This window comes from Thermobia domestica, chromosome 13 (genome assembly GCF_964235325.1).
Source record: "Thermobia domestica chromosome 13, izTheDome1.hap1.1, whole genome shotgun sequence".
NCBI classification, from domain to species: Eukaryota; Metazoa; Arthropoda; class Insecta; order Zygentoma; family Lepismatidae; genus Thermobia; species Thermobia domestica.
In genome coordinates, this window is record NC_137466.1 from 213,311,784 (window position 1) to 213,336,378 (window position 24,595).

A 24,595-nucleotide genomic window follows, 5' to 3' on the forward strand; every position below is an offset into this window, starting at 1 on the left:
ACTCCGGGAGGGGTACTTTTGGCCCACCCCTTAAATTTTGGAAATTGCTCATTTTATATATTTGGTATTATAGTACGGGATCCTAACATGTATTATAATAAATTTGGGTGGTCCACTTCGTTTCCTTTTAGGGGTACAAAATTGCCAAATTTTAGTACAACCACGTGTTTGGTTTTGGTTATTTTATTCCCTTGGATGAGGTCCTATTACCTTATATAGTTATATGGTTGTATACAGGTGTTTATTTTCCTATTGTAAGACGTAGGTACATTTGTGCACCCCGGCAGGGGTGCCTTGGCCCATCCCTTCAATTTTGGAAATTGCCCAATTTAAACATTTTGGTACAATAGTATAGAACCCTAGTATGTATTACTATAAATTTGGGTGGTCCACTTCGTTCCCTTTTAGGGGTACAAAATTGCCAAATTTTTAGTACAACCACATGTTTGGTTTTTTTTTTTTGGCTCATTTTATTCCCTTGGATGAGGTCCTATTACCTTATATGGGTGTATACAGGTGTTTATTTCCTATTGTAAGACATAGGTACATTTGTGCACCCTTTAAAAATTTGGCAGGAGTGCCTTGGCCCACCCCTTAAATTTTGGAAATTGCCCAATTTAAACATTTGGTATAATAGTATAGAACCCTAATATAGATCACTATAAATTTCGGTGGTCTACCTCGTTCCCTTTTAGGGGTACAAAATTGCCAAAATATAAACGTAAGCATTACGTTGTACCACGTGTTTTGTTTTTGACCTAATTCATTTCCTTGGATGAGATCCTATTACCTTATATGGTTATATGGCCATGTATAGGGGTCCATTACCTATCATAAGACATAGGTACATTTGTGCACCCCTGAGACATTTTGTTGTATAATAGAGTACAATGGTTTACTTTTTGGGAGTTATCGTTTCCTTTGGAGCCTTATTACGTTATATGGAGGTATATTTAAAATGATTCCCTTAAATTTGATAAGTACTTTGTGAACCAATTTGTTCCGCTTTAGGGATGAACCTTGCAATCGTCCCGAGTTCAATTCTTGGTGCTAGTTTAGGAAATGTTGAATTTAATGTCCCCGCCGATGATGAGAAATGATGAAATGAGAAAACATCATAAACTTACTTGACTGAGGATTGAAGCAGGGACCTCATACAGTAGAGACAAGCACTGAGCCATCGTACACGTGTGTTGATTACTATGCAATGGTCCCGAGTTTGATTCTTGGTGTTAGTTTCAGGAAATGTTATCGTCCCACTTGAAACGATGATGAGAAATGAGAAAACATCATAAACTTACTTGCTTGCGGATTGAAGCAGAGAACTCACACATCAGAAAAAGAAAAAAAACGCTGAGTCACCGTACTCCATTCAGTGCCAGCAGTTTCACGTATGAAAAAGAACATGGGCAGATTATGTTACATTACTACACATTTCTGCTCGTTGTTACGCATAGAAGCTTGTTATTGTGAAATTGCAGCATATGCTTATACTACATCAGCATTTTTTTCTCAGCTGACGGACTTTTAAAGCTCAACTTTACATTTATGTCAAAGACAGTTTCGTAACATATCGATGAGTGTTACATTTTTTCAATCAAGTTTAAGGAAAATGAATCACATTTTTAGATGTGGTAATTTGAATGTCGTAAGAAACTAACGAGTCAACGGTATGATGTCATGATCAAAATTGCAATACTAGATGTCGTAACGATTGATGTGTAAGGAGAAAAAACGTGAATAATGTCACAACCAATCAGATTGCTTCTTACATCACGTTTCGGCTCATGATGAAAGCTGTGTTTTCATTGGTTCTCCGTGATGTCATTGATTCATTTTCCTCGTTTCTGATTGGCTGATAGTGATGTCACTTTATAGTTGAACACGTTTCAGACCTAAATAAATTTCTTAATTTCATTTTTGAAGTCCTACTTCCACGAAGATCGTGAATGAACGTAGGTGTACCTCTAGTGACAGCGTGACTTTACTCCGTTCCTTGAATTTGAGGTAAGTATCGACCGCGTTTTCTTAACATCAATGGAGTGTTTTTGCATGAGGATAACATTGTTATCATTGTTTTTATTTTAGCATGAATTATTTAGCAAATGGAAGAATAACCCTCACTTACTTGACCGGGGATCGAATTAGGAATCCCACACATTAGAAGTAAGCACGAGAAAATTGTTGATTTTGGTTTAGCGTCCCTTCAGTAGTGGGGGGCTAGGAATACAGCTTAATGTTGAATCTGATCGCATACTGGGTGTTGAACCCGGGCCAGAGGTGCGTAACGCTAACCACTTAGCTCAGTTTCTTAACGTAAACAAAGAAACTACGCACGAATTTGTTCCCTACAACGTGAGACGTGGACCTACAGTTTAATGTGGAATCTGATCTCCGCCGAGAAACGAATTCGAGTATTCCTTGTCTTAGCTCGAAAAAAGCAAGCACATGAGATTTTTGTTTTCGTTTCATGTTCGTCATACGTTTAAAGTTCAGTGTCAGAGGAAAAAATGCTTATTACAATGATTCTCTCGGCACAGTTAGAAAAACAATTTCATTCATTCTTTTTTATCACTACAGAAACTTAGGTCATTTACATGTTGATGTTGGTCCCGGGTTTGATTTCCAGTATGACGACAATAAAACGTTTCAGTAGTAGAACTATTTGAGATATGATCATTCTTTTAGGATTGATCGTGTAGTCATTTTGATAACGTAGTGATCTCTGAATTCAATTTTAATTCGTGCTTTTTTTTTCTTCTCGTTTTAGATATTTGTTTTCTTTGCCTATTCCTTTTTTGTTTTTACCTTACCTTTTTCCCTATTTGAATATGGCTACTTCTGGCTTTACTGTCTTGCGAGAAATCAATAGACATTATCGGCGTTTTAATCTCGAAGGACGAATGCTGGAAATTCAAATCAATGCTCCGGCCAGTGGCACCGATATTGTTGAGTGGGTTCAGGCCTCCTTTCAACAGATGTTGGATTATTTATTGGAAAACGTCGACGAATCATCGATGGTTGGATTGTCGATTTTATCCCACGATGAGAAGAACAAGCCATTTTATTTATCTTTCCGGCATGCAAGTAATTTGACACTGGAAACTTTATGGGCATCCTTTGATCGCATCCTTCAAAGTAACGATAGTTTTCTCATGAACGAACCGTTCATTGTCCATTTTCATCATGTGGATGTGCCCCGTGGATTTGGATTGGTGCGTCGAGGTCTTTTATCAAACGACGAATTATTAAAGTGCAAGAAAGGCATTCTACGAGTAAAAAACACCGACAAGAAATGTTTAGCGTATGCAATTGTGATTGCTATTGGCCTAAAGAAATATAAGGATACAAATAAAAAAGTTTACGATCAATATCGCAACCAGAGCAAGTGTGTTGTTATTCCAGCCGTACATGAACTTTTGTCCAGATCATCAGTGAATTTAGACCATGGGGGATCCGTGGAAGAATTACGACAATTGCAACGCTACTTAACCGATTATAAACTTACCGTATACACTAGCTTTTCAGGAGAAGATATTCTGTATGAAGGACCGGGTGGCGAAGACAAGATTCCAATCAATTTAATGTGCATCAATTCACATTATGACATCATCACGTCATTAACAGCCGTTTTCTCTACCAACTACTACTGTGTTGCATGCCACAAAAAATATGATCATCTTAATAGACACGTCAAGAACTGTTCGGCCATGTGTGAGAAATGTTTGCAGAAACCGCCATGCAGTAAGACCAATACGGAGAAGCAGTGTCCAGAATGCAATCGTGAATTTTATGGTGAAACATGCTATAGAAATCATCTAACTGTACCATATCATAAGGGCCAACCAATATGCAAGATGGTGAAACAGTGCTCCAAATGTCTACGCATTTATTCGTTTGTCCGTACAGGGGAAAGAAAACATGATTGTACTGATTATTTTTGTAATGTGTGCCGTAAACACGTTACGTCTACCCATCAATGCTACATGAAGCCTGATACGACTCAATTAAAACCTGGAGTTCCATCAGTGTTACATGCCAAAAAGGCTATGATTGTCTTTTATGATATCGAAGCCACACAGGATACTTTCTTCGATGAAGACACATTCATTCATAAGCCCAATTTACTGGTGGCCCAACAAGTCTGTTACAACTGTGTTCAAGATGAGGATATACATCATCCGTGTGAAGTTTGTGGACAGCGGGAACATATTTTTCAAGATGATCCAATCAATGCCTTTCTTGCGTATTTACGTCAACCACGACCCAACATCAAACTTATTGTATCTTTGGCACATAATTGTAAGGGATATGATGGTCATTTTATTCTTAAATCTTTAGTGGAAGAACATGAATTGAAACCTACTTTGATCTTGAACGGAGCAAAAATTTTAAGCATGAAAGTGAATCACTTATCGTTTATTGACTCCTTAAATTTCATGCCAATGGCTTTAAGTAAATTATCCAAGGCATTTCATTTACCAGCGACCAAAGGATATTTTCCACACTTTTTTAATACTGCTGCAAATCAAACGTATGTGGGAAAATTACCGGACATCCATTATTATGGTGCAGATGAAATGAAAGTGGATGAACGAGAGAAATTCATGACATGGTACAACGAACACCAGAACGATACGTTTATTTTCCAAGAAGAATTGGTAAACTATTGTGTCCAGGACGTCAACGTACTTCGAATGGCTTGTATATCTTTCATGACCACTTTTGAACAAGAAACTCACGTTAATCCTTTCCTGGAGGCTATCACTTTGGCGAGTGCGTGCAATTTAGTATTTCGACGAAATTTCTTAAAACCTAATACTATTAGCATTCTTCCTGCACGAGGATATCGTCACAGAAACAATCAGTCACGGATTGCTTTGCAGTGGCTTGCCTACATGGAAGAAAAAGAGGGTCATTCAATTCTACATGCTGCGAGAGGAAAAGAAGTTTATGTTGCTGGTTTTCATCTGGACGGCTACTACCAAGATCCCGACACTAAAGAGGAACACGTGTATGAATTTGAAGGCTGCAGATTCCACGGATGTCCTCTATGTGTCCCTACAGGCCGTGATCAGCCCATTTATGAGAACTCCGAAGAAACAATGAACTATCGCTACGAGAGAACACAGCGTAAAATGAAGTTATTACGATCCATGGGATATAAAATACATGAAATGTGGGAATGTGAATTTCGTCAAGTGTTAAAATCCAATCCAGCATTGGCCTCTTCTTTAAGCACACATCCTTATACTAATAAGACACCATTAAATCCAAGAGACAGCTTCTATGGTGGCCGTGTTAATGCCATTAAATTGTATCACGTCGCAAATGAAAATGAAGGCGAAGAAATAAAATTCTTGGATATCGTCTCACTGTATCCTTATGTAAATAAATGTGGACGATATCCAATAGGGCATCCACGAATATATCTACAGGGAGATCCAGAAATGCCCGACATTCAAGATGTCAACGGATTGGTCAAGTTGAAGATTTTGCCTAGCAGAAATGTGTTTCATCCAGTGCTGCCATTTCGCTCAAATAAGAAGTTGTTGTTTCCACTTTGTGCTGCCTGTGCCACAGCATTAAATCAAGATTCTGAATGTACACATTCGGACAGTGAACGAAGTCTAACGGGAACATGGGTGTCCTATGAAATTCAAAAAGCCATTGAACTAGGGTATCAAGTCATTGAAATTTACGAAATTTGGGATTACGACATCACCGTATATGATCCAGAAACCAAGACTGGCGGATTATTCAGCGAATACATTAACACATTTTTGAAATCGAAGCTGGAAGCTTCTGGTTGGCCTGCCAATTGCGTCACCGAAGAAGAAAAGCAGCAGTATATTCAAGTGGTACAACAACGGGAAGGCATAACTTTGGATGCAGCAAATATAATGACAAATTCAGCACGTCGTAGTCTTGCAAAACTCTGTTTGAATGCCTTCTGGGGACGACTCGCTATAAGAGACAATTTCAGCCAAACGACCATCATTAACGATCCCAAAGAACTGTATCAGAAATTAACTGCTCCAGACATAAAAGTCAACCAAATTTTACCTGTTAACGATTCGATGTTATACCTTTATTGGCAGTATGAAGATGATGTTCCAGTACAAAATCACAATGCTAATGTTGTCCTTGGAGCATTTACAACGTGTCAAGCTCGTCTGGAACTCTACAAATATTTAGAACTGCTGCAAGAAAGAGTATTATATTTCGATACAGATTCCGTGATATTCACGCAGCGACCATCACAGCCCACAATAGAACCAGAAGTATTTCTTGGTTCAATGTCAAATGAACTTGAATCAATTGGACCAAAAGCATACATTAAAAAATTCGTGTCTGGTGGCCCAAAACAGTACGCCTTGGAAATCTACAACCCCGACACGAAATCAACCAGTTATGTATGCAAAATTCGTGGATTCACACTCAATTATACTGCAAGTCAAAAGTTAAATTTTAACAGTCTGGAGCAAATGATCATAAATCAATCGAGTGAAAAAATTTCCATTAGCACGCCGCACAAAATTTACAGAACCCACGATCATCATCTTGTCACAAAACCTGAAGAAAAGAAGTACAGTTTTAACTATAAAAAACGCCGATTAATACCAGACACATACGAGACATTGCCCTATGGGTATAAAAAAGCCAGAACAGAATAACAGCCATATTTTCCCCTAATCCCACCAACATCACTTCCCAAAGACGGGGCAAAGAATCAACGCAACACGGGACATGCTTCAACGATGCACGAGCGAAGACAAGCGAAGCGAGCGAAGACGAACGAAGACGAAAACAAAACTCAGATGACATCACCTTGCAGAAACCCGTGGAGAAAAAAAAAAGGAATTCAGGTACGTCACATTTGCGTTTCTTTTCTCACCTCACTCTCTCTTGATCAGTTAGTTCGATGTTAATAATCTGTTTTTCTTCTTTCACAGGAAACAAAATAAATATTACCATGTATATTCATATGTTTTATTTTCTCTTTACAGAATTTGTACCCGTCACGGACACGTCTTCCTTTGAAGAAAAAAGAAATTCTGTATTCATTTTCACATGCTAAAAAACCCGTCACGGACACGTCTTCCTTTGAAGAAAAACGAAATTCTGTATTCTATTTCACATGCTAAAAATAAATGTACAAAAACATGATTCTGTGTTTTTATTTCACATCCTAAAATCAAATTCTTTTTCCTGTACTGCGATTTCAATTTCTTTTTTTTCTGAATCAGTTTACCGGTAAAATAAATCAATGTTTTGCGGGAAAAAAAAATCAAACTAAATTTTTGTTTCAGAAAATTTTTAGTGTACGAAAAAAAACTGATTCAGAAAATTTTTGTGTACGAAAAAAAATGTTTTCAGAAAAAATTTTTTGTGTACGAAAACAAAATTCTGTTTCAGAAATTTTTTTGTGTGTACAAAACAAAAACTGTTTCAGAAAAATTTTTATGTACAAACAAAATTCTGTTTCAGAAATAATTTTTATGTACAAACAAAATTCTGTTTCAGAAAAAAATTTTTGTGTGCAAAACAAAAATCAGTTTTCGTCACGAAACTGCTCCGACTAAATGAATCGATTCATTCTGATAGTGTTGGCAACAATGGAAAAATTTCGGTAAGTATCGCTCAGGCACTGAGTTACAGCGAACACAACTAGATTCGAACCAGCAACCTTAAATGTCTGATTCATCTCTAAATACAGCCAACTAAACAATAAGATTATGTGTATACGTCAATGCTAGCACTGAGTCAACAAGGTTTTCTTCAAGGTCAAAGTTGCACACGAAGTAAAAAAGATGACAACGCAGATCTTCTATCTTTCTATATGAAACATAAACCTAGTGTAAACTGCTCGCACTGAAATGTGTAATGTAACATAATCTTCTTTTCATACGCGAAACTGTTCGCACTGAATGGAGTACGGCGGCTCAGCGCTTCAATCCACAACGAAGTAAGTTCATGTTTCCTCCTATCATCGTTTCAAGGGGACGTTAAACTCAACATTTCCAAGAATCGAACTCGGGACCATGACATAGTAATCAACAAACTGAACTTCTCAATGGGCCATAGTGGCTCAAATGTGTGAGATCTCTGCTTCAATCCGCAAGCAAGTAAGTTTATGAGTTTTCTCATTTCTCATCATCGTTTCAAGGGGGGCGTTAACATTTCCTGAAACTAGCACCAAGAATCAAACTCGGGACCATTGCATAGTAATCAACACACGTGTACGATGGCTCAGTGCTTGTCTCTACTGTATGAGGTCCCTGCTTCAATCCTCAGTCAAGTAAGTTTATGATGTTTTCTCATTTCATCATTTCTCATCATCGGCGGGGACATTAAATTCAACATTTCCTAAACTAGCACCAAGAATTGAACTCGGGACGATTGCAAGGTTCATCCCTAAAGCGGAACAAATTGGTTCACAAAGTACTTATCAAATTTAAGGGAATCATTTTAAATATACCTCCATATAACGTAATAAGGCTCCAAAGGAAACGATAACTCCCAAAAAGTAAACCATTGTACTCTATTATACAACAAAATGTCTCAGGGGTGCACAAATGTACCTATGTCTTATGATAGGTAATGGACCCCTATACATGGCCATATAACCATATAAGGTAATAGGATCTCATCCAAGGAAATGAATTAGGTCAAAAACAAAACACGTGGTACAACGTAATGCTTACGTTTATATTTTGGCAATTTTGTACCCCTAAAAGGGAACGAGGTAGACCACCGAAATTTATAGTGATCTATATTAGGGTTCTATACTATTATACCAAATGTTTAAATTGGGCAATTTCCAAAATTTAAGGGGTGGGCCAAGGCACTCCTGCCAAATTTTTAAAGGGGTGCACAAATGTACCTATGTCTTACAATAGGAAATAAACACCTGTATACACCCATATAAGGTAATAGGACCTCATCCAAGGGAATAAAATGAGCCAAAAAAAAAAAAACCAAACATGTGGTTGTACTAAAAATTTGGCAATTTTGTACCCCTAAAAGGGAACGAAGTGGACCACCCAAATTTATAGTAATACATACTAGGGTTCTATACTATTGTACCAAAATGTTTAAATTGGGCAATTTCCAAAATTGAAGGGATGGGCCAAGGCACCCCTGCCGGGGTGCACAAATGTACCTACGTCTTACAATAGGAAAATAAACACCTGTATACAACCATATAACTATATAAAGGAGTGCACAAATATACCCATGACTATATAACTATATATATAGGATAATAACACCTCATCAAAGGGGATAAAATCAACCAAAAACCAAACACGTGGTTGTACTAAAATTTGGCAATTTTGTACCCCTAGAAGGGAACGAGGTGGACCACCCAAATTTATTATAATACATGTTAGGGTCCTGTACTATAATACCCAATGTTTAAATTGGGCAATTTCCAAAATTTTAAGGGGTGGGCCAAAGTACCCCTCCCAAAAATTTCAAGGGGTGCATTAATATACCCATGTCTTATGAAAGGTAATGGACCCCTGTATACGCCCATATAACTATATAGGGTAATAATACCTCATCCAAGGGGATAAATTAGGTCAAAAACCCCCGAAATTTGAATTTTTGGCAATTTTTTACTCATAAAAGGGAACGACATAGACACCCAATACTGATAGAGGTACATACTGTGGTCCTAGACTACCACATCCAATTTTTAGATTTGGCAATTTCCAAAATTTAAGGGGGGTGGTCCTATGTACCCCTGCCAAATTTTAGGGGGTGGTCCTAGGTACCCCTAGGTCATTGACCCCGGCCAGGGACCATGGGTCCTGAGGCAGGGACCCAGGGGCCAAAAAGTTAGCTGAAGTCAGGCCCATACTACTCTGTTTGGCTCTACGCAGATATCTCTGTTCACAATCCTTGCGAGTTGTTTGGCTTTTCAGGACACAAAATATAGAAAAGAAAATGTAAAGTGAATGTAAAATCAGTTCAGTAATATTATCAAGAAAACTATGTACAGTGTGTTTACTTGCTGGAATTACACTTCAAACACACAATTGCGTTCAGTCGTTCTTTCAGAAAAAATGTTCCGGGGGGCACACTTAGTATTCCGGAGGGGGGTCACTGCTGGTACTATTCTATTTATTATTATATTATAGACATATTATTTTGGTCTCCTCCGAGGGGGCACTCTGAGAGCTCTGGGGAGGCCAGTATTCCCCCAAAATCTCTGGAAGAAGCAGTGATTGCGTTGATCCGTTGTGTTCTTTTGGCTTATATTGAAGTTTATTCTCCCCTTATATAGCCACAATGAAAACAAATCACAAATGGCATGATTGTGGGGGGAGGATTGTTTATGCTGTAATGTCAGCCCCTCCGAGCAAATGCGTAAGCTCCAATAGGTTCTTTTATTTCGCAGGGCTCAAACTTCCCGGTGGAGGTACATCGCAGGCGCAATTTTCCCTGTTCTTGAGGTAGAGCACAAATTTCGCAGACGCAAAATTCTCGACACCGTTCGAATGACCTCGGAAGACTATATCTTTTTTATATTCTTTTATTCGAGATTTCTTCATAGCTTCTTATTAAAATACTTACTAATATATCCTCATTTTATTGTCCTAACCAATCAATATGGGTATGTTGTCAGTAAAATATTTAGATTGATCGAGCCTCTGGTGTGTAACCACAGTATTTCATATCCCCCCATTAGAAATCTTGGCTAAACGAACCAATATATGTTGCCAATAAAATAGTTTAGAATGATTGAGCCCCTGGTAATAACCACAGTATTTCGTGACAGACCCCCCCCCCCACGAAAAATGCTCTCTAAATACCTAAGCTCATTATTTTCAGCAGATGCACAAATTGGGTGACATTCTATCTACATGAATGTTATATATGTCGATTACTGGAAACCGCTTCTCGCTAACTATTACCATATTTACTATATAATGATTAACGTTAAAACCGGAAATGGTTGATTTGTACCGCTTCCGGTTTGAATATTACATTCATCAGGGAACTCGATTCTTAACTATTGACTCTGTACATCATGGCCAAAATTGATGGTAATCCATCAGATAGTTTTTGAGACTGTTTGTTTCACTGATGAACAGAATGAATATATGGCTATAGAGTTTTGATAAACTAAATTCGTTAATGAGTGATGATGGAACAAATATAAGAAAGGGAACCAAGAGTAGGCCTACCACCGGGAAAATTTTCGAACACAACATTAGCCATCGAAAACCCACATGTCCTGGGTTAGAATACCATAGATGAAAACTCAACTACTGAGTCATCAATCACCCGCTTATTAGTTTTATTAATTATTATATTAATATAAATTAATGAATGCCTGCTTATGTTAATTATTGAACAACTACATTGTATACTTCGTAAAGTCAAAAATTTTAAATTTGTATTTACTGTACATACAGTGAGCGCAGAAAGTGTTCGTACACCTATGCTATTGAAACGAGAATGCCTGCGAAAAAGAAACAGAAAATTTAAGAAGTGTAATAACACACACAATATGAATAATGAAAACTCAGCTTTATGAATATATCAATAAAGAACCACAAAGACAAGTTTAATGGTCAGAAAGTAAGTAAATTCCGTAGAAAGTGTATAGAGTAGACGCAAAAAGTGATCGTACACCTGACGTACGAACACGAAACAAAGATACCACAACTGGGGTTCACTAGTATTCACCTGAGTAGACACCTCTGTATAGCATGACGAGTAACAAAATGAGTTTAGTTGTGAGTAGGAGTGAAAAAACTGTACGGTGGGCTGTCAAAATGAGCGATAATGTTTGAGACATACAGGCGACTTTTTTGTGTGTGAAAATAAGACCTTCCTCATAAAGCGGTAAATAACTGCAGTAGCAATTGACTACGTAAGTGATAAAGACATATCCAACTACACGAAACTAATACAGTATATATATTCATTATTGTGTTTCTCTTTTAACAGCTACTAGCTAGGGATGGCCAATTCCAGAATTTTTACTTTCCGGAATCCGGAAAGTAAAATCGCAAAAATTCCAATTTTTTTCTAAATTCCGGATTTTTTCCGAATTCCGGGATTTTTCCGAAATTCGGATTTTTTCGAATTCCGGATTTTTTCGAAATACGGAATTTTTCCGAATTCCGGAAAGTAAATGTACTGGCCAGATATTGGTGTTAGAAGCCACTGTGTTTGGAGGTAAGAGGGTCATGTGAGGTGGAGCCAAGAAGCAATTAGAAGTAGGAGTAAAAAAGAGTATTTGCGAGTGATTTCAATTGTCATTGAGTATTTAAATACTAGCGGAGTAGCAGCTTTACAATAATAAGACTTGGTAACCCTAATATTACAAATATCTTAAGTTAAATCTAAGCAACATTACCAAGGGAGCGAAAATTACGGAATCCGGATAATTTTGTCCATCCCTAACATATATATATATTTGGCAAGTCTTTCTATAAAGATTAGTTGAGGATTTACCATAGTTACTCTCAACTTAAGCAAGATATTTACAAGTGCTACTTTGAAAGAAAGAAAAAAAAAAGATTAAATTTGATTTTTTTTGTACTTACAGCAAGTTAGTTAGCATAATCTGTAACTGAAATTAAGATAATGTGATATGTATCAGAGGTGTCAGGAGCATTTTGCACGAAGATTCACCAACTGATGAAGGTGAAACAGTTCATTGAAACTATTCTGGCTCTCCTCGTCACATTCAGTAAAAAAAAAAAATATTTTTTTCTTACATTTGATTAGTGGAGTAAATAAACGACTTTTGGGCATTGTGGCTCATTGTTACAGCGCTCTCCTTTGGTGCCGGGTCCCTGCTTCGATCCCAGCTCACGTCAAGTGTACTGTGTAATAGACGAACATCGTGTGCATGGTTAAATAAATAAACAATTTTGTACAGTACCTTTATACGTGGAAGCGACAAAAACTTACCCTGACACATTTAACAAAAAAAGAATCTCACTGATTCCTGGCTTAAACGTTTTTTTGCCATTAAGGTTCGTTGCTATAGCACATACTCTGCTGCAGTACGTTATACTTTGTGTGGTAACAACTTTGTTGATATTTTATGCAGTGCTGGATTAAGGAATAGTTGTATCTGCTTCAGCATTGTGTTTGAAGTGTACCTTACTGGCCAGATATTGGTGTTAGAAGCCACTGTGTTTGGAGGTAAGAGGGTCATGTGAGGTGGAGCCAAGAAGCAATTAGAAGTAGGAGTAAAAAAGAGTATTTACGAGTGATTTCAATTATCATTGAGTATTTAAATACTAGCGGAGTAGCAGCTTTACAATGATAAGACTTGGTAACCCTAATATTACAAATATCTTAAGTTAAATCTAAGCAACATTACCAAGGGAGCGAAAATTACGAGAAAGGTTACATGCAAAAGATGAAAAATGAAACTCTTTTAGCTTCGTCCCAAGGTTATGCCTTTTAAGCTAAATGAGACGGGTGATTAATGAAAATGATTGATTCTGAAATTATTGTTTTCATTCTTTCCCACCGGGAATCGAACCCAAAACCATGCGCCAACCTCTAGCCTAGTGAGTGGGGCTGGTTATATCTACGATTGGTGGAATCAGAAACTGGGAGGAAACGTGAGTACCCGAGAAAAACCATAGACACGATGTTGTCTACCACAATGCTCACTTGATGCGAGCTGGGATCGAACCAATGACCCCATGGACCAGAGGTCAACGCTCTACCACTGACCTCAGGACAAAAAAAAAAAAAAAAATAAATAAATAAATAAATAAGGTAAAATATATAATAATAACGATATAGTGAAAAAAATATAAAATGTTGACAGCAATTAATAAAACTTTAAATACTAAAATAACTCAGGGAGCGTGAGTAACATGTGAAGTGTGCACAAATGCCAGAACACTTCCCCGAACAAAATCAACATCATTTCCCTGAGCAAGATCAAGTGTAAGTGGCAGTCCGTAACGCTCTCTGAGTGTCCAGTATTTCGAATGCTTTTACACGACCACTCCTCTTCAGGGACAAAACAGGCTAAGATAGTATTATTCAATAATTTACGTGCTATACTGTATTAACACAGTGGAGATTATAAGAATGATTGCTGAATTATATCAATAGCTACTTAGTGATGAAATTGCAACCCCCCGAAAAAATTGAAGCAACTGCTATTTTCTTTCTAACATGCTGTTTAAATAAATAACCTGTAATATAGCATGCATATATAACATTATATTACAGGTTGTATCAGTATATCCAAAACTAAACACTGATAAAAGTATATTTACTGAACAGCTGAACCTCCGCTCTCTATACAGCGCATCATTCGCATACGGACATGAATCTTCTTGTCATTCCTCACATCTGTACATGTCCCTTTACAGACAAAGTAAAAGAGGTCTTGATAAAAAATCAGCAAGGGATACCATAAAAGGGAGATTTTTTTTTCAATATCTCGTACCGTTTGCAAGATTTGAGCCTACTTCCGGTTGGAGTTTTTAATTTATGTATGATCAGTGTTTTCTTTCTTCTTGCATGCAGTACGTAATAAGCAAATACATTACACACACAATTAATTATAATGTCAGTGATACATGGTGTTCGCACTCCAAACAATAATGATTCACCTTAGACTGGAGAAACTATTATCCTTCGGTTTTTCGGTATTATTTGGCCATGAAATAAGCACCGGAGAGATATACTAACCTCGTATACACATGTGTGTGAGAATGACAAGAAGAATCGAAGGATACGATGCTTTACTTTTTAAAATTTCAACACTTCCAGAGTGTACCCTTAAAAATGTAATAAAGAAATAACGGCCATTAAAAAAAAAAAAAAAAAATCAATTACAACTGAGCGATCTATACAAAACTTGCAATCGATCAGTGAAAATGGCATCTTTCTAGAGCTTCTAGTTTCCGAGGTATCATTGTCAAAAGAATTGGTCACAAATATATGAATCTAGCATTTTAATATATAGATGGATGCTACGCATAGGCCTAGATATTAAAAACTGAAACTAATAAGGTTAGTAATTTCAACCGATAAAAGAAATCTAGAAATTGGAATAGCATCCACATCAATAAAAGCAAGACACATATATCAGCTTAAAATCTTTATAACGTACAGTTTAGATAAACCTAATTCATTCCTAAATACACAAACTAGAAAATTTGTGGTCTGTTTACACCAAATAGGATGGCTATAACGATTCAAATAAGTATTCCGGCGAACAACAACAACAATGATTCAGACTTTTTTCCCTAGCCGGAATATATATATTAAAAAATCCCGGGTATTTTCTATTTTATTTCTTTTAGGCTATTCATTCATTACCGTACTTCAGTTCTTTCGGTTCTGTGATTTGGTTCAGTATGTTCCATATTTTTGAACGATCTGTTCCAGTCGCTATGACAGAGTGATTCTTGTTTAGCAGGTAATACTGAGGTCACGTGGTTTTTCTGTGTGCTTGCTTGCACCTTGCATTAAAGTTGGTGAAGCGGTGTTTGATCAAAGTGTAATATGACGCAGCATCAAACGACGAGTTTGAGGTTTGAAGTGACGAATGTCATATTCGACGAGTTATTTTCTGAGGAATTTCCCTGTAATTTAAAACTTATTCAATTTGTCTGGTGAAGTTTGCAAAACACACACACAATAATAATAATAATAATAATAATAATAATAATAATAATAATAATAATAATAATAATAATAATAATAATAATAATGTTACAAATTCTGTTTCAGTATGGGAATACTGAAATTTAGTAAGACTTGTATTTCCTGTGAGAAAAAGTATAAGTTATTTTTCATCTTTCGTGAAGTACGACTAAAAGTGAGTAGTGTATAATATTTATGAGGCATGCACCTGAATTGTATTCATCCATACAGTGGTAGTTTGGGATGGGGGTTATGGAGGACTTGCCCCCTCCTCTTTGCAGTGAATAAAAATTCATGCATTATTTCACTTGCTTCTGCTATAAGAATTCCAATATAATGACGTCTCCTTTAGGCTAGCCAGCGTAAGCGTGGAACGTAAAAGATTTCACTTCCAATATAATTGTTCGTTTTAGGTTTCTATGAACTGTTTTCTAGAACTTGGTGAAGTTGGGAAATATGGTGATTCCTACTAAAGTATTTTCGTTTATTATTTTAAACATTGATTAATTTAGAACTATCCTAAGAGTGGAAATTAGGATAGTAATAAATTTTTCGTTATTTCTAAGCAACGTATAAAATAATTAGTGAAAGAATGACAGCAGAAAACTCCAGGATCCCTAATCCGATTCCGTTTAGGAGAAACTGCTTCCTTGGAACATTGAACGAATCAAAAATGAATGAATTGCCTAAAAGAAAGATTTGCCTTTTACTGCCCTAAACTGTATGTACGCACTTTCATGTCTGTAGAATATAGAAAGGTAATAGCAATGGCCTTCAATTTTTCTACTTGTCACTAATTCTTCATCGGTATTATTATCTCCACTGTGTTGAAACAATTAAACACGTGAAAAGCTTATTGCACATTACTTAAACCTGTTCCAGATCACTGTTCCGATTACTGTGAATTTTTATAAGAGTTCCCATATTCAAGTCACTTGGACTCGGATCAGTGAATCAAAAGATTGAACCGAGTTTGACATAAATAGACTGAAATAGTAATGACGTCAGTTCCTTTCCGTTACCATGGTGATCGTCATGTTTTTTTCTATACAAACGCATGAAGGGAATGGAGTATTTTAAAGTTTAGTACAAACAAGGACAACGACTGTAAATTTAGTTGCAATTATGAAATGTTTTAGAGACTAATACAGTCGGTGAGAAAGGGCGTAGATTTAAAATATGGAAATGCGTTTAGGAAACTATGAATAAAATCAAGAAAATTCATAAAGACAAATAATTAAGGAACCTATTTCTAAAAGTGCCACATCCCCAAGTAATAAGGTAGAAATTAAATAATTAATGTAAACGTCATTATCATGTAATCCACCTTAAGAAGCAATTATACATAATATAATCACACTAACGTGCAGATTGACAAACTGTCAGCACAAGGAAAACTGTAAAAATATACGATTTTTTAAAAGGGAAAATTTTTTAGAGCAACAAATTCTATTAGCACATTTACTTTTCTTATGTCCACTTGTACACAATATTAGTATCTACAATATTACAAAATAAAGGATACAAACAATCCTTTGGAAATTTTCAATCCGGACTATCAGTGGATATTGGTCAGATATTTTCTTATATTCCCTATCAACTTTTTTTTTTTTTTTAATAAAAAAAAAAAGCATTTAGAAACAGCACAATAAGAAAACATCCAATTATAAAATGTTCACCCATATATTCTAAACAACTGTTAAACATTAATCATGTTCACGTACGCAATGTTGTGATACTTACATTAATGAAAAAAAATCCCAGAATTATTTAAGGTTAATATCTGATAATGAACAAGATGAGTACATTTGTTTTCTCTTTGTGTTTTAGTTTCATTGACTCTTTGTGTTTTAGTTTAAAAAGAAACATAAATATTTCATAAATATTCTAATGTTTGCAATTCAAAAATAGTTTATCTCTGTTTTCGCTTTGCATTTAGGTGCTTTGTTATTTAGGCAACTTGTTGTTTAGAAAATAAAATCGCGATCACCATGGCAACGAAAAGGATGTGACGTCACACTATTTCAGTCTATTGTGAGTCCACTCGAGCAGACGATTGTACCAAATAGAAAATTTATAGGCAAAATATCATGTGAAACAATTTTCATGAAGGAATTAGGATTACCAACTCTGAGAAATAAAATTACTGGCATCTGCTCATAATCCTGAAAACAGATGACGAAAACTATATTTTAAACCTTGAGATAAGTTGGCCTGAAAAAAATACCGGTCTACCGGTAAAATACCAGTCAGTTTGCAACCTTAGAAGGGTGAGAGTTTGAATATAAGTAATTACTGTCAGTGCACAGCATATTGAAAAGAAGTTTGGGTGATAGTGAAAGTATTGTAGCTATGTGCGTGCTCTTCCACTATCCTCGTTTATGCCTATATTCCCATCGTTGACGCATGACTCGCTACCGCTTCTGCCCTGACTCGATTAGAGGCATTACTTGAGCAGACGGTTCTACTAAATTTTGACACATATCTAACATTTTCAGGTTAGGTTAGAGCTTTATATTTCTTTTATTGAGGTTATTGAAATCAGAAAACGAAGATTTAATAAAAAGAATGAAGGTATTAGAATCAAATGTTGATGCAAACAAAACTTCACACTATGAATGGACAAGAGTATGTTATAATAGACATAGGCCGAGATATAATCAACCTGAGCCAGTACTAGCTAGCCCAGGAGAGTGCGCGAATAAATTCAATGTTTTAGCGAATTTTGAATGTGAAGCTGTGGACAATCCAAAATCAGTGAATATTAGTAGCAAAACTGTAGATAGTTTGAGAACAATGAACAAGAAGAAAGGGAATTTCATTAACGCGAAGGGTAGTGCAAGGACAACTCTTAAGACACAGCTCCTAAGGTGCTCATATATGCTGACAGTCATGGTAGGGGATTGGCTGAAAAAGTGAACCAAGATTTGAAACACAATATAATAGTAGAAGGATTTTGTTAAGCCTAGAGCTAAAAGCGTGGATATATTATCCAGTGTTAATAGTCAAACAGTAAACAAGGAGGGTAACTATTTTGTGATATTAAGTGGAGCTAACGATGTGGCTTGTAATGAGGGAAGTGAAGTCGTAAAGAGAATTAAGTGTAAGCTTTCTGAACTAAACCATTGTAAGGTAATTGTAGGCAACATTCCACACAGGTATGATCCTCAAGAATCGTGTGTGAACAAAGCAATTCAAAATAGTAATGTAAAATTAAAGAATCTGTGTAACCGCTTCCAAAATGTCGAAATTCTGGATGTAAATAAATTAAGTAGGGAGATGTACACGAAACATGGCATGCATTTCAACCAACGAGGGAAAAGAATATTGAGCAACATGGTTTGTGAAATAATTGATAGGGATCTTTATGGCAAATCTAAATTTAAGGTAGCAATAAGAATGCCATGGTTAGTTCAGGGAAACTGAATACACCCGATTCCATGAATACACTGAATACTATGTGGGGCCAGGTCAAAACCTCAAGTCTAACGAAGAGTGTTGAACTGAATGATGTAAATGACTTAATAGATGTGAAAAACAATCGCCACTTTTTTCAAAATTGTAATAAGCATATAGATAGGCAAAATTTATTACTATTTCATTTAAATTTGCAAATCAATAAGGAACAAACTAGCCGAACCTGAGTTATTTTTAGGTATTCTTCCTTGTGATATTTTATGTGTCCACGAACATTGGCTAACAAGTGATGAAATTTACATGTATACGCCAACAGGTTACACGTTAGCTTGTATTTTCTGTAGGGATAAAACATTACACGGTGGCGTAGGCATTTATGTAAAAAATGGTATAGGTATTGAATACTCTGTTATTGACTTAACTTGTTTTTGCATAGAACAACATTTTGAGGTGTGTGTTACTTAAACATAACAGAGTAATAGTTCTTATGTTGTATCGGACACCGAATTCAGATATGCATATTTTTCTTAGTGATTGGGAGAAATTAAACAGCTATCTTTATAAATACAAAAATCATACAAAATTCTATATTGGCGATATAAATGTTAACGTCCTTATTAGTACACCCATTAAAGCACTACTATGTGATGTTCTTAGGTCCCATAACTTTTATTATATTAATGATCAGCCCACAAGAACCTTTGCATGTTTAGATAATGTTTTTACTAATGAAAACAAAACTAGCCTGTTATGTGGTACTGTACAACCTTTGATGTCTGACCATGAAGGTGTACGGCTATTGTTCCCTGTGATGTCACATATGAACGCTACCTATCCAGTAATTAAACGATTCAGATTGTTAGATGAACTTATATACAAAAACTGGGTTAGGGAATCTTGGGAAAATTTATTTTCTGAATGTGCCAATGTTTCCGATGCTTTCCATAAGTTTATCAATACTTTGATTCTATATTTAAATGAATGTTGTCCAGAAAAGATTAAGAGGTATACCACCTGCGGAAGTAAACATTCACAAACAGTTCCTAATTGGTATACGCCACATCTTAGATCTCAGAGGGATAGACTAATCACATTGTATAATATTGCTAAAAACATATACAGAAAAGAGATTAAAGCAGCAAAAATTATTGCAAACGAAAATTGGATAAATAATTCAAAAAACAATTGTGCAGCGGCTTGGTCTATAATCAAAAAGGAAATCGAAAAATGCAATATTAAAGACCCCATACCAATATCCGCCAATGAATTCAATGAACATTTTGTAAATAACATAAGGAAATTAAGTGATAAGTCAAAAAGTGAAGACTTTTCTTCTGAAAATCAAATCTATAATTTTAGTAGTTTATTAGCACAGCAAAACCTAAATAACGTTAACTCGAATTTTCAGTGGACTAGAATAAATACCAGGACTGTTTTACAAATTGTTAACAAATTAAAATCTTCAAACAGTGAAGATCTTTATGGGTTTTCTAATACCGGTAATTTGTTTCGAAAAATAATTGACGTTATAATTGATCCTTTGGTTTACTTATTCAATTGGATAATTTTAGATGGAATCTTTCCTGACTGCCTTAAAATGACAGTTACAATACCGGTACCTATACATAAGAAAAATGATAAAAGTGATCCTAATAACTGCCGTCCTATATCAATAGTCCCAATTATTTCAAAAGTTTTTGAATAACGCATCAAAAGTCAGTTATCAATGTACTTTGAACAAAGTAAAATATTCCACAGTTCGCAATTTGGATTCAGATCTGGCCTTTCCACGATTAAGGCCGTAGAAAACGTAGTATCACACATATTAGATAGCTTCGAAAATAATTTAAATATGTGTGCAACATTGATAGATCTAAGTAAAGCATTCGATACGGTGTCACATCATATATTGGTTGAAAAATTATATTATTATGGTATTTGGGGAACTGAGTTGTCATTGATTAAGTCCTATCTTAGTAATAGACGTCAATGTGTCCGTATTATTAACGAAATATCAACATTTTTGGATGTAACAGCAGGTATACCTCAGGGTAGTGTGTTAAGACCTTTACTTTTTCTTATCTATATAAATGATTTAACGCGTTTTCTACCTTGTAAATCTGTATTATATGCTGACAACACAACTCTTCTAAATACGGGTAAGAATTTAGTAAGTGTTAAAACTAAATGCAATGAAATGCTTGAAATATCATCTATATGGTTAAAGCATAACAAACTTTATATAAATGAATCTAAAACAGAGACTATATATTTTTCTCTTAATAATCATATGATTGAGGTAGATATGCACCATTCCGTAAAACTACTGGGAATCCATCTAGATCCGAAATTAAACTCGAGTGAACATACTGAAAATTTATGCAGGAAATTATCTAGAGTGCTATTTTTATTACGTAAACTGAAAACAACAGTTACAGAAACAATGCTTCTTGCAGCATACTATGCCTTTTCTCATTCTCATCTACAGTATGGCAAAATGTTGTGGTGAAATTCACCAGGTGCTCAGACTGTCTTTAAATGGCAGAAAAAAGCCATAAGAGCAAGAAAAGGTTTAACTGATAGTGTATCGTGTAGACAATATTTTACGGATTTACAGATTATGACAGTTCCCTCTCTATATATTTACAGTTGTCTTATGTACGTTAAAGAAAACGAGAGCAGTTTAGGTTATCGTAACAATACCCATTCATATAATATTAGACATAAAGATGACTTAAATACGTCTTATATTAGGCTAAGTATAACAAAGAAGTTATAAATATATAGAATGAAACTATATAATACATTGCCAGTGCATATACGAATGATATGTGATAATGATTTCAGAAAACATTGTAAATCTTTTCGGAGTATGTTTAGTACAAGGGGTCCAAAAGCACGTGAAAAACACAAAATTTACAGGAGAAATGAATGATACAAGTACTTAGACGTAACCAAATCTAACCTAACCTAACATACACTACCCTAAGCTAACCTGAATTAACCTAATATTAGTAGAAATAAGCGAAATTCTATCATTTTTTGGAAAATTATGATGGACCCCTAAACTAATATAACATAACATAAACTAAACTAACAATGTTCCGTTAAGGGGTCCAGTGTCTTTGACACCACTTCTTTCTATTTATTTTCGTTTGATTACATAATATAACGTTATATTAGGTTAGGTTAGGGCAGGTTAGGTTAAGGGGGTCCAGTGTAGTTTTGGACCCCTTTAACGGTACATGGACCATTCTATTTATAGTATCAACGAATTTGAAGACAAGTGTAAATTGTAACTTTTCTTTTTTTCCTTTCTTTCTTTGTATATATTTATTTATATGCTGACAATGTCTATTGCAACAAACGTTGTTTAATGACAATAAATATTCAATTCTATTCTATTAACACACGCCCATCTCCAAGCAACAACTTTCTATACCCTATCCTGAGGAACTAGTTCCTGAAAAATCAGTTCCTTTGTTACTGTATGAGGTGGAAGGAAAAGGACCTGCTTTGTATCATTAAGACACCGCCAAAGCCTACGATATATTTAGAAACTTCTGCAGTGAAATTACCTCTGAACTCCGGGGTAAACAACAACGTCTGCAAGAGTGAGTTTAGATAACATGTAGCTCCTTGGTTTTCTATTCCACACAAATTTGAGGCTGCCCTCGGCAACGGTGGAGCTGTTAACTTCGTCGCTGTATGCTGAACTTGATTCAAATTAACCTGACCGGCGGCATCTTCTTCATCAAATAATTTGCCGAACATGTTTATCAAATCTAATTTCTATATACAGTATAAACAATGCAAAGTGTAAATGAGCAATAAGCTCATGATTTTTTACTCAGCTTCTGTTTACGATTTGTTGTGCTTCTACACTAACAAAACTAGTATTCACAGAAAATGTATCTCATCCAGTTTGAATTGATTTACAACTACAGACAATACAGTTCACGAAATATTCATATATTTTTAAACACATCATTTTATGTCTCATTGTGAAAAATAAAATGGTAGAGAAATTCCTATAAATTGAATGCGAACAGATGAATAACTCCAGCTGCACACTCGGCGATCCAAATAACTATCATTCACAAATTATTTAGGAAAATCTTGTTTCTGTAAGTAGTCGCAGCACACATAATAGTAATAAATATTTTAGAAAACTGTAGTACGTTTTTTTGTGCAAAATCCAGTAGTTTTCCTATTATTCGCGCAGTAAACTACGGGCTACACCGGTATCATAACTTCCTGCAGTCTGCATAAGAAGTGTTGCAAACTACAAGTTTGACAGACGTAACGCTAATAATAAATTAATAAAACAAAACCCTTGATTTTTGCTTCCTGTATATGGTTATATGATTGGATTTGGATTATAAATGAAATTAAAAGTGCACGGAGACATACTGGTAGTGAAGACGTTAATTTATTACGTAGTAATGTAAGATTTTGAACAGCAATATCTTTCTGTAATTGATAACACTGTTTCTATTGCATCAGCTGTGTGCAATCCCATGTTGCAATGTGTTCGTAGTTGTGATGGAAATTTCTCTAATCTAGGGAAATTTCGTAAGTAAATTTAGCAAAAAGAGAGAAAGAGATTTTTTTCCGTAAAATGTGAAAATCCAGGGAAATTCTCGTGCAAACTGGTTGACCAATATAAATCTTTAAAATTTTCTGTGTTCCTCCAGATATGAACAAACATAACAGCCGTAGTGTGCGTGTGTTCAAAGTAGCTTCATTTGTACCCATTGTTGATTGAGTGTATTTGTGTATTTTTTTGGTGAAAAAAAAGCGAGGTAAAAGAAATAGAAGCAAAACGCAAATGAACAAAATAAGTGCGGTTGACACTATCTTTAACAGCTTATTTAATCTTATCACACAACTTCTGTCTGTCATAGGATTTGGAAACTCAACAAACCAGGGAAAATTTGATCAGAAAAGGGAAAGTTTGTGCCAGTGGAGGGAATTTTCTTAAGGAAACCTACGAACACTGGTCCAGGCTCCGGGTGCGGATTATCGGAAGAAAGGGAGATTTCTTCCGTCAGTAACATTTTGAGTCCCCCTCAAAAACAAACAAACAAACAAAGAATTAACTGAAATGTGTCTGCCGGGGATAGACATTCTGCGCCTTATGCAGAGTCGTTTTAACGTGTGATTAATGCCACACTACGAGGTTGACTAAAGGATGGTTATAAAAATTGTATTCAGAATCTCTGATTAGGACGTCGTATTTGATGAAGTTAATTACATGTGACTAATTAATATAGAGCAGAGGCTAATCTTACCCGCGGTTTAGCGTGCGGCACAACATTTCGGATTTCGTAATTCATCTATTTTCATTTTTAAAGACTACACATGAGCTCATCTACTTTTCCGTAGTTGCCACATTTATTATTATTATTTTTTTTTACCAATGCATTGGGGTTGTGTAAGTTAATCATACCCAAATCAACCGTTTAGTTGTACTCAAAGTAGACTCTGAATACCAAAAAAGTGTACCTTCCTTAGTAAAGTT

General features: G+C 35.6%; 2 protein-coding genes across 2 annotated transcripts in view; one reads left to right on the forward strand and one right to left on the reverse strand.

The window, feature by feature from the left end:
- The window catches only part of LOC145669005 (ubiquitin carboxyl-terminal hydrolase 40-like), a 106,712-nt gene extending 83,354 nt beyond the window's left edge, over positions 1 to 23,358 (reverse strand). The window contains exon 1 of the mRNA XM_081737329.1: positions 22,650 to 23,358. Within this exon, the coding sequence (XP_081593455.1) occupies positions 22,650 to 22,845 (196 nt within the window). The 5' untranslated portion in view covers positions 22,846 to 23,358. The remainder of the gene's footprint in view (positions 1 to 22,649) is intronic.
- LOC145667534 (uncharacterized) lies at positions 4,591 to 7,150 on the forward strand. Its single transcript, XM_081735008.1, has 2 exons — positions 4,591 to 6,869; positions 7,011 to 7,150. The coding sequence occupies exon 1, from the start codon at positions 4,608 to 4,610 to the stop codon at positions 6,675 to 6,677; it is 2,070 nt and encodes a 689-aa protein (XP_081591134.1). The 5' UTR covers positions 4,591 to 4,607; the 3' UTR covers positions 6,678 to 6,869; positions 7,011 to 7,150.
- Positions 23,359 to 24,595: the final 1,237 nt, after the last annotated feature.

What these genes read in the sequence shown, in the direction of transcription:
- LOC145667534 (XM_081735008.1), top strand. Translation starts at nt 4,608, where the DNA reads ATGACATGGTACAACGAACACCAGAACGATACGTTTATTTTCCAAGAA.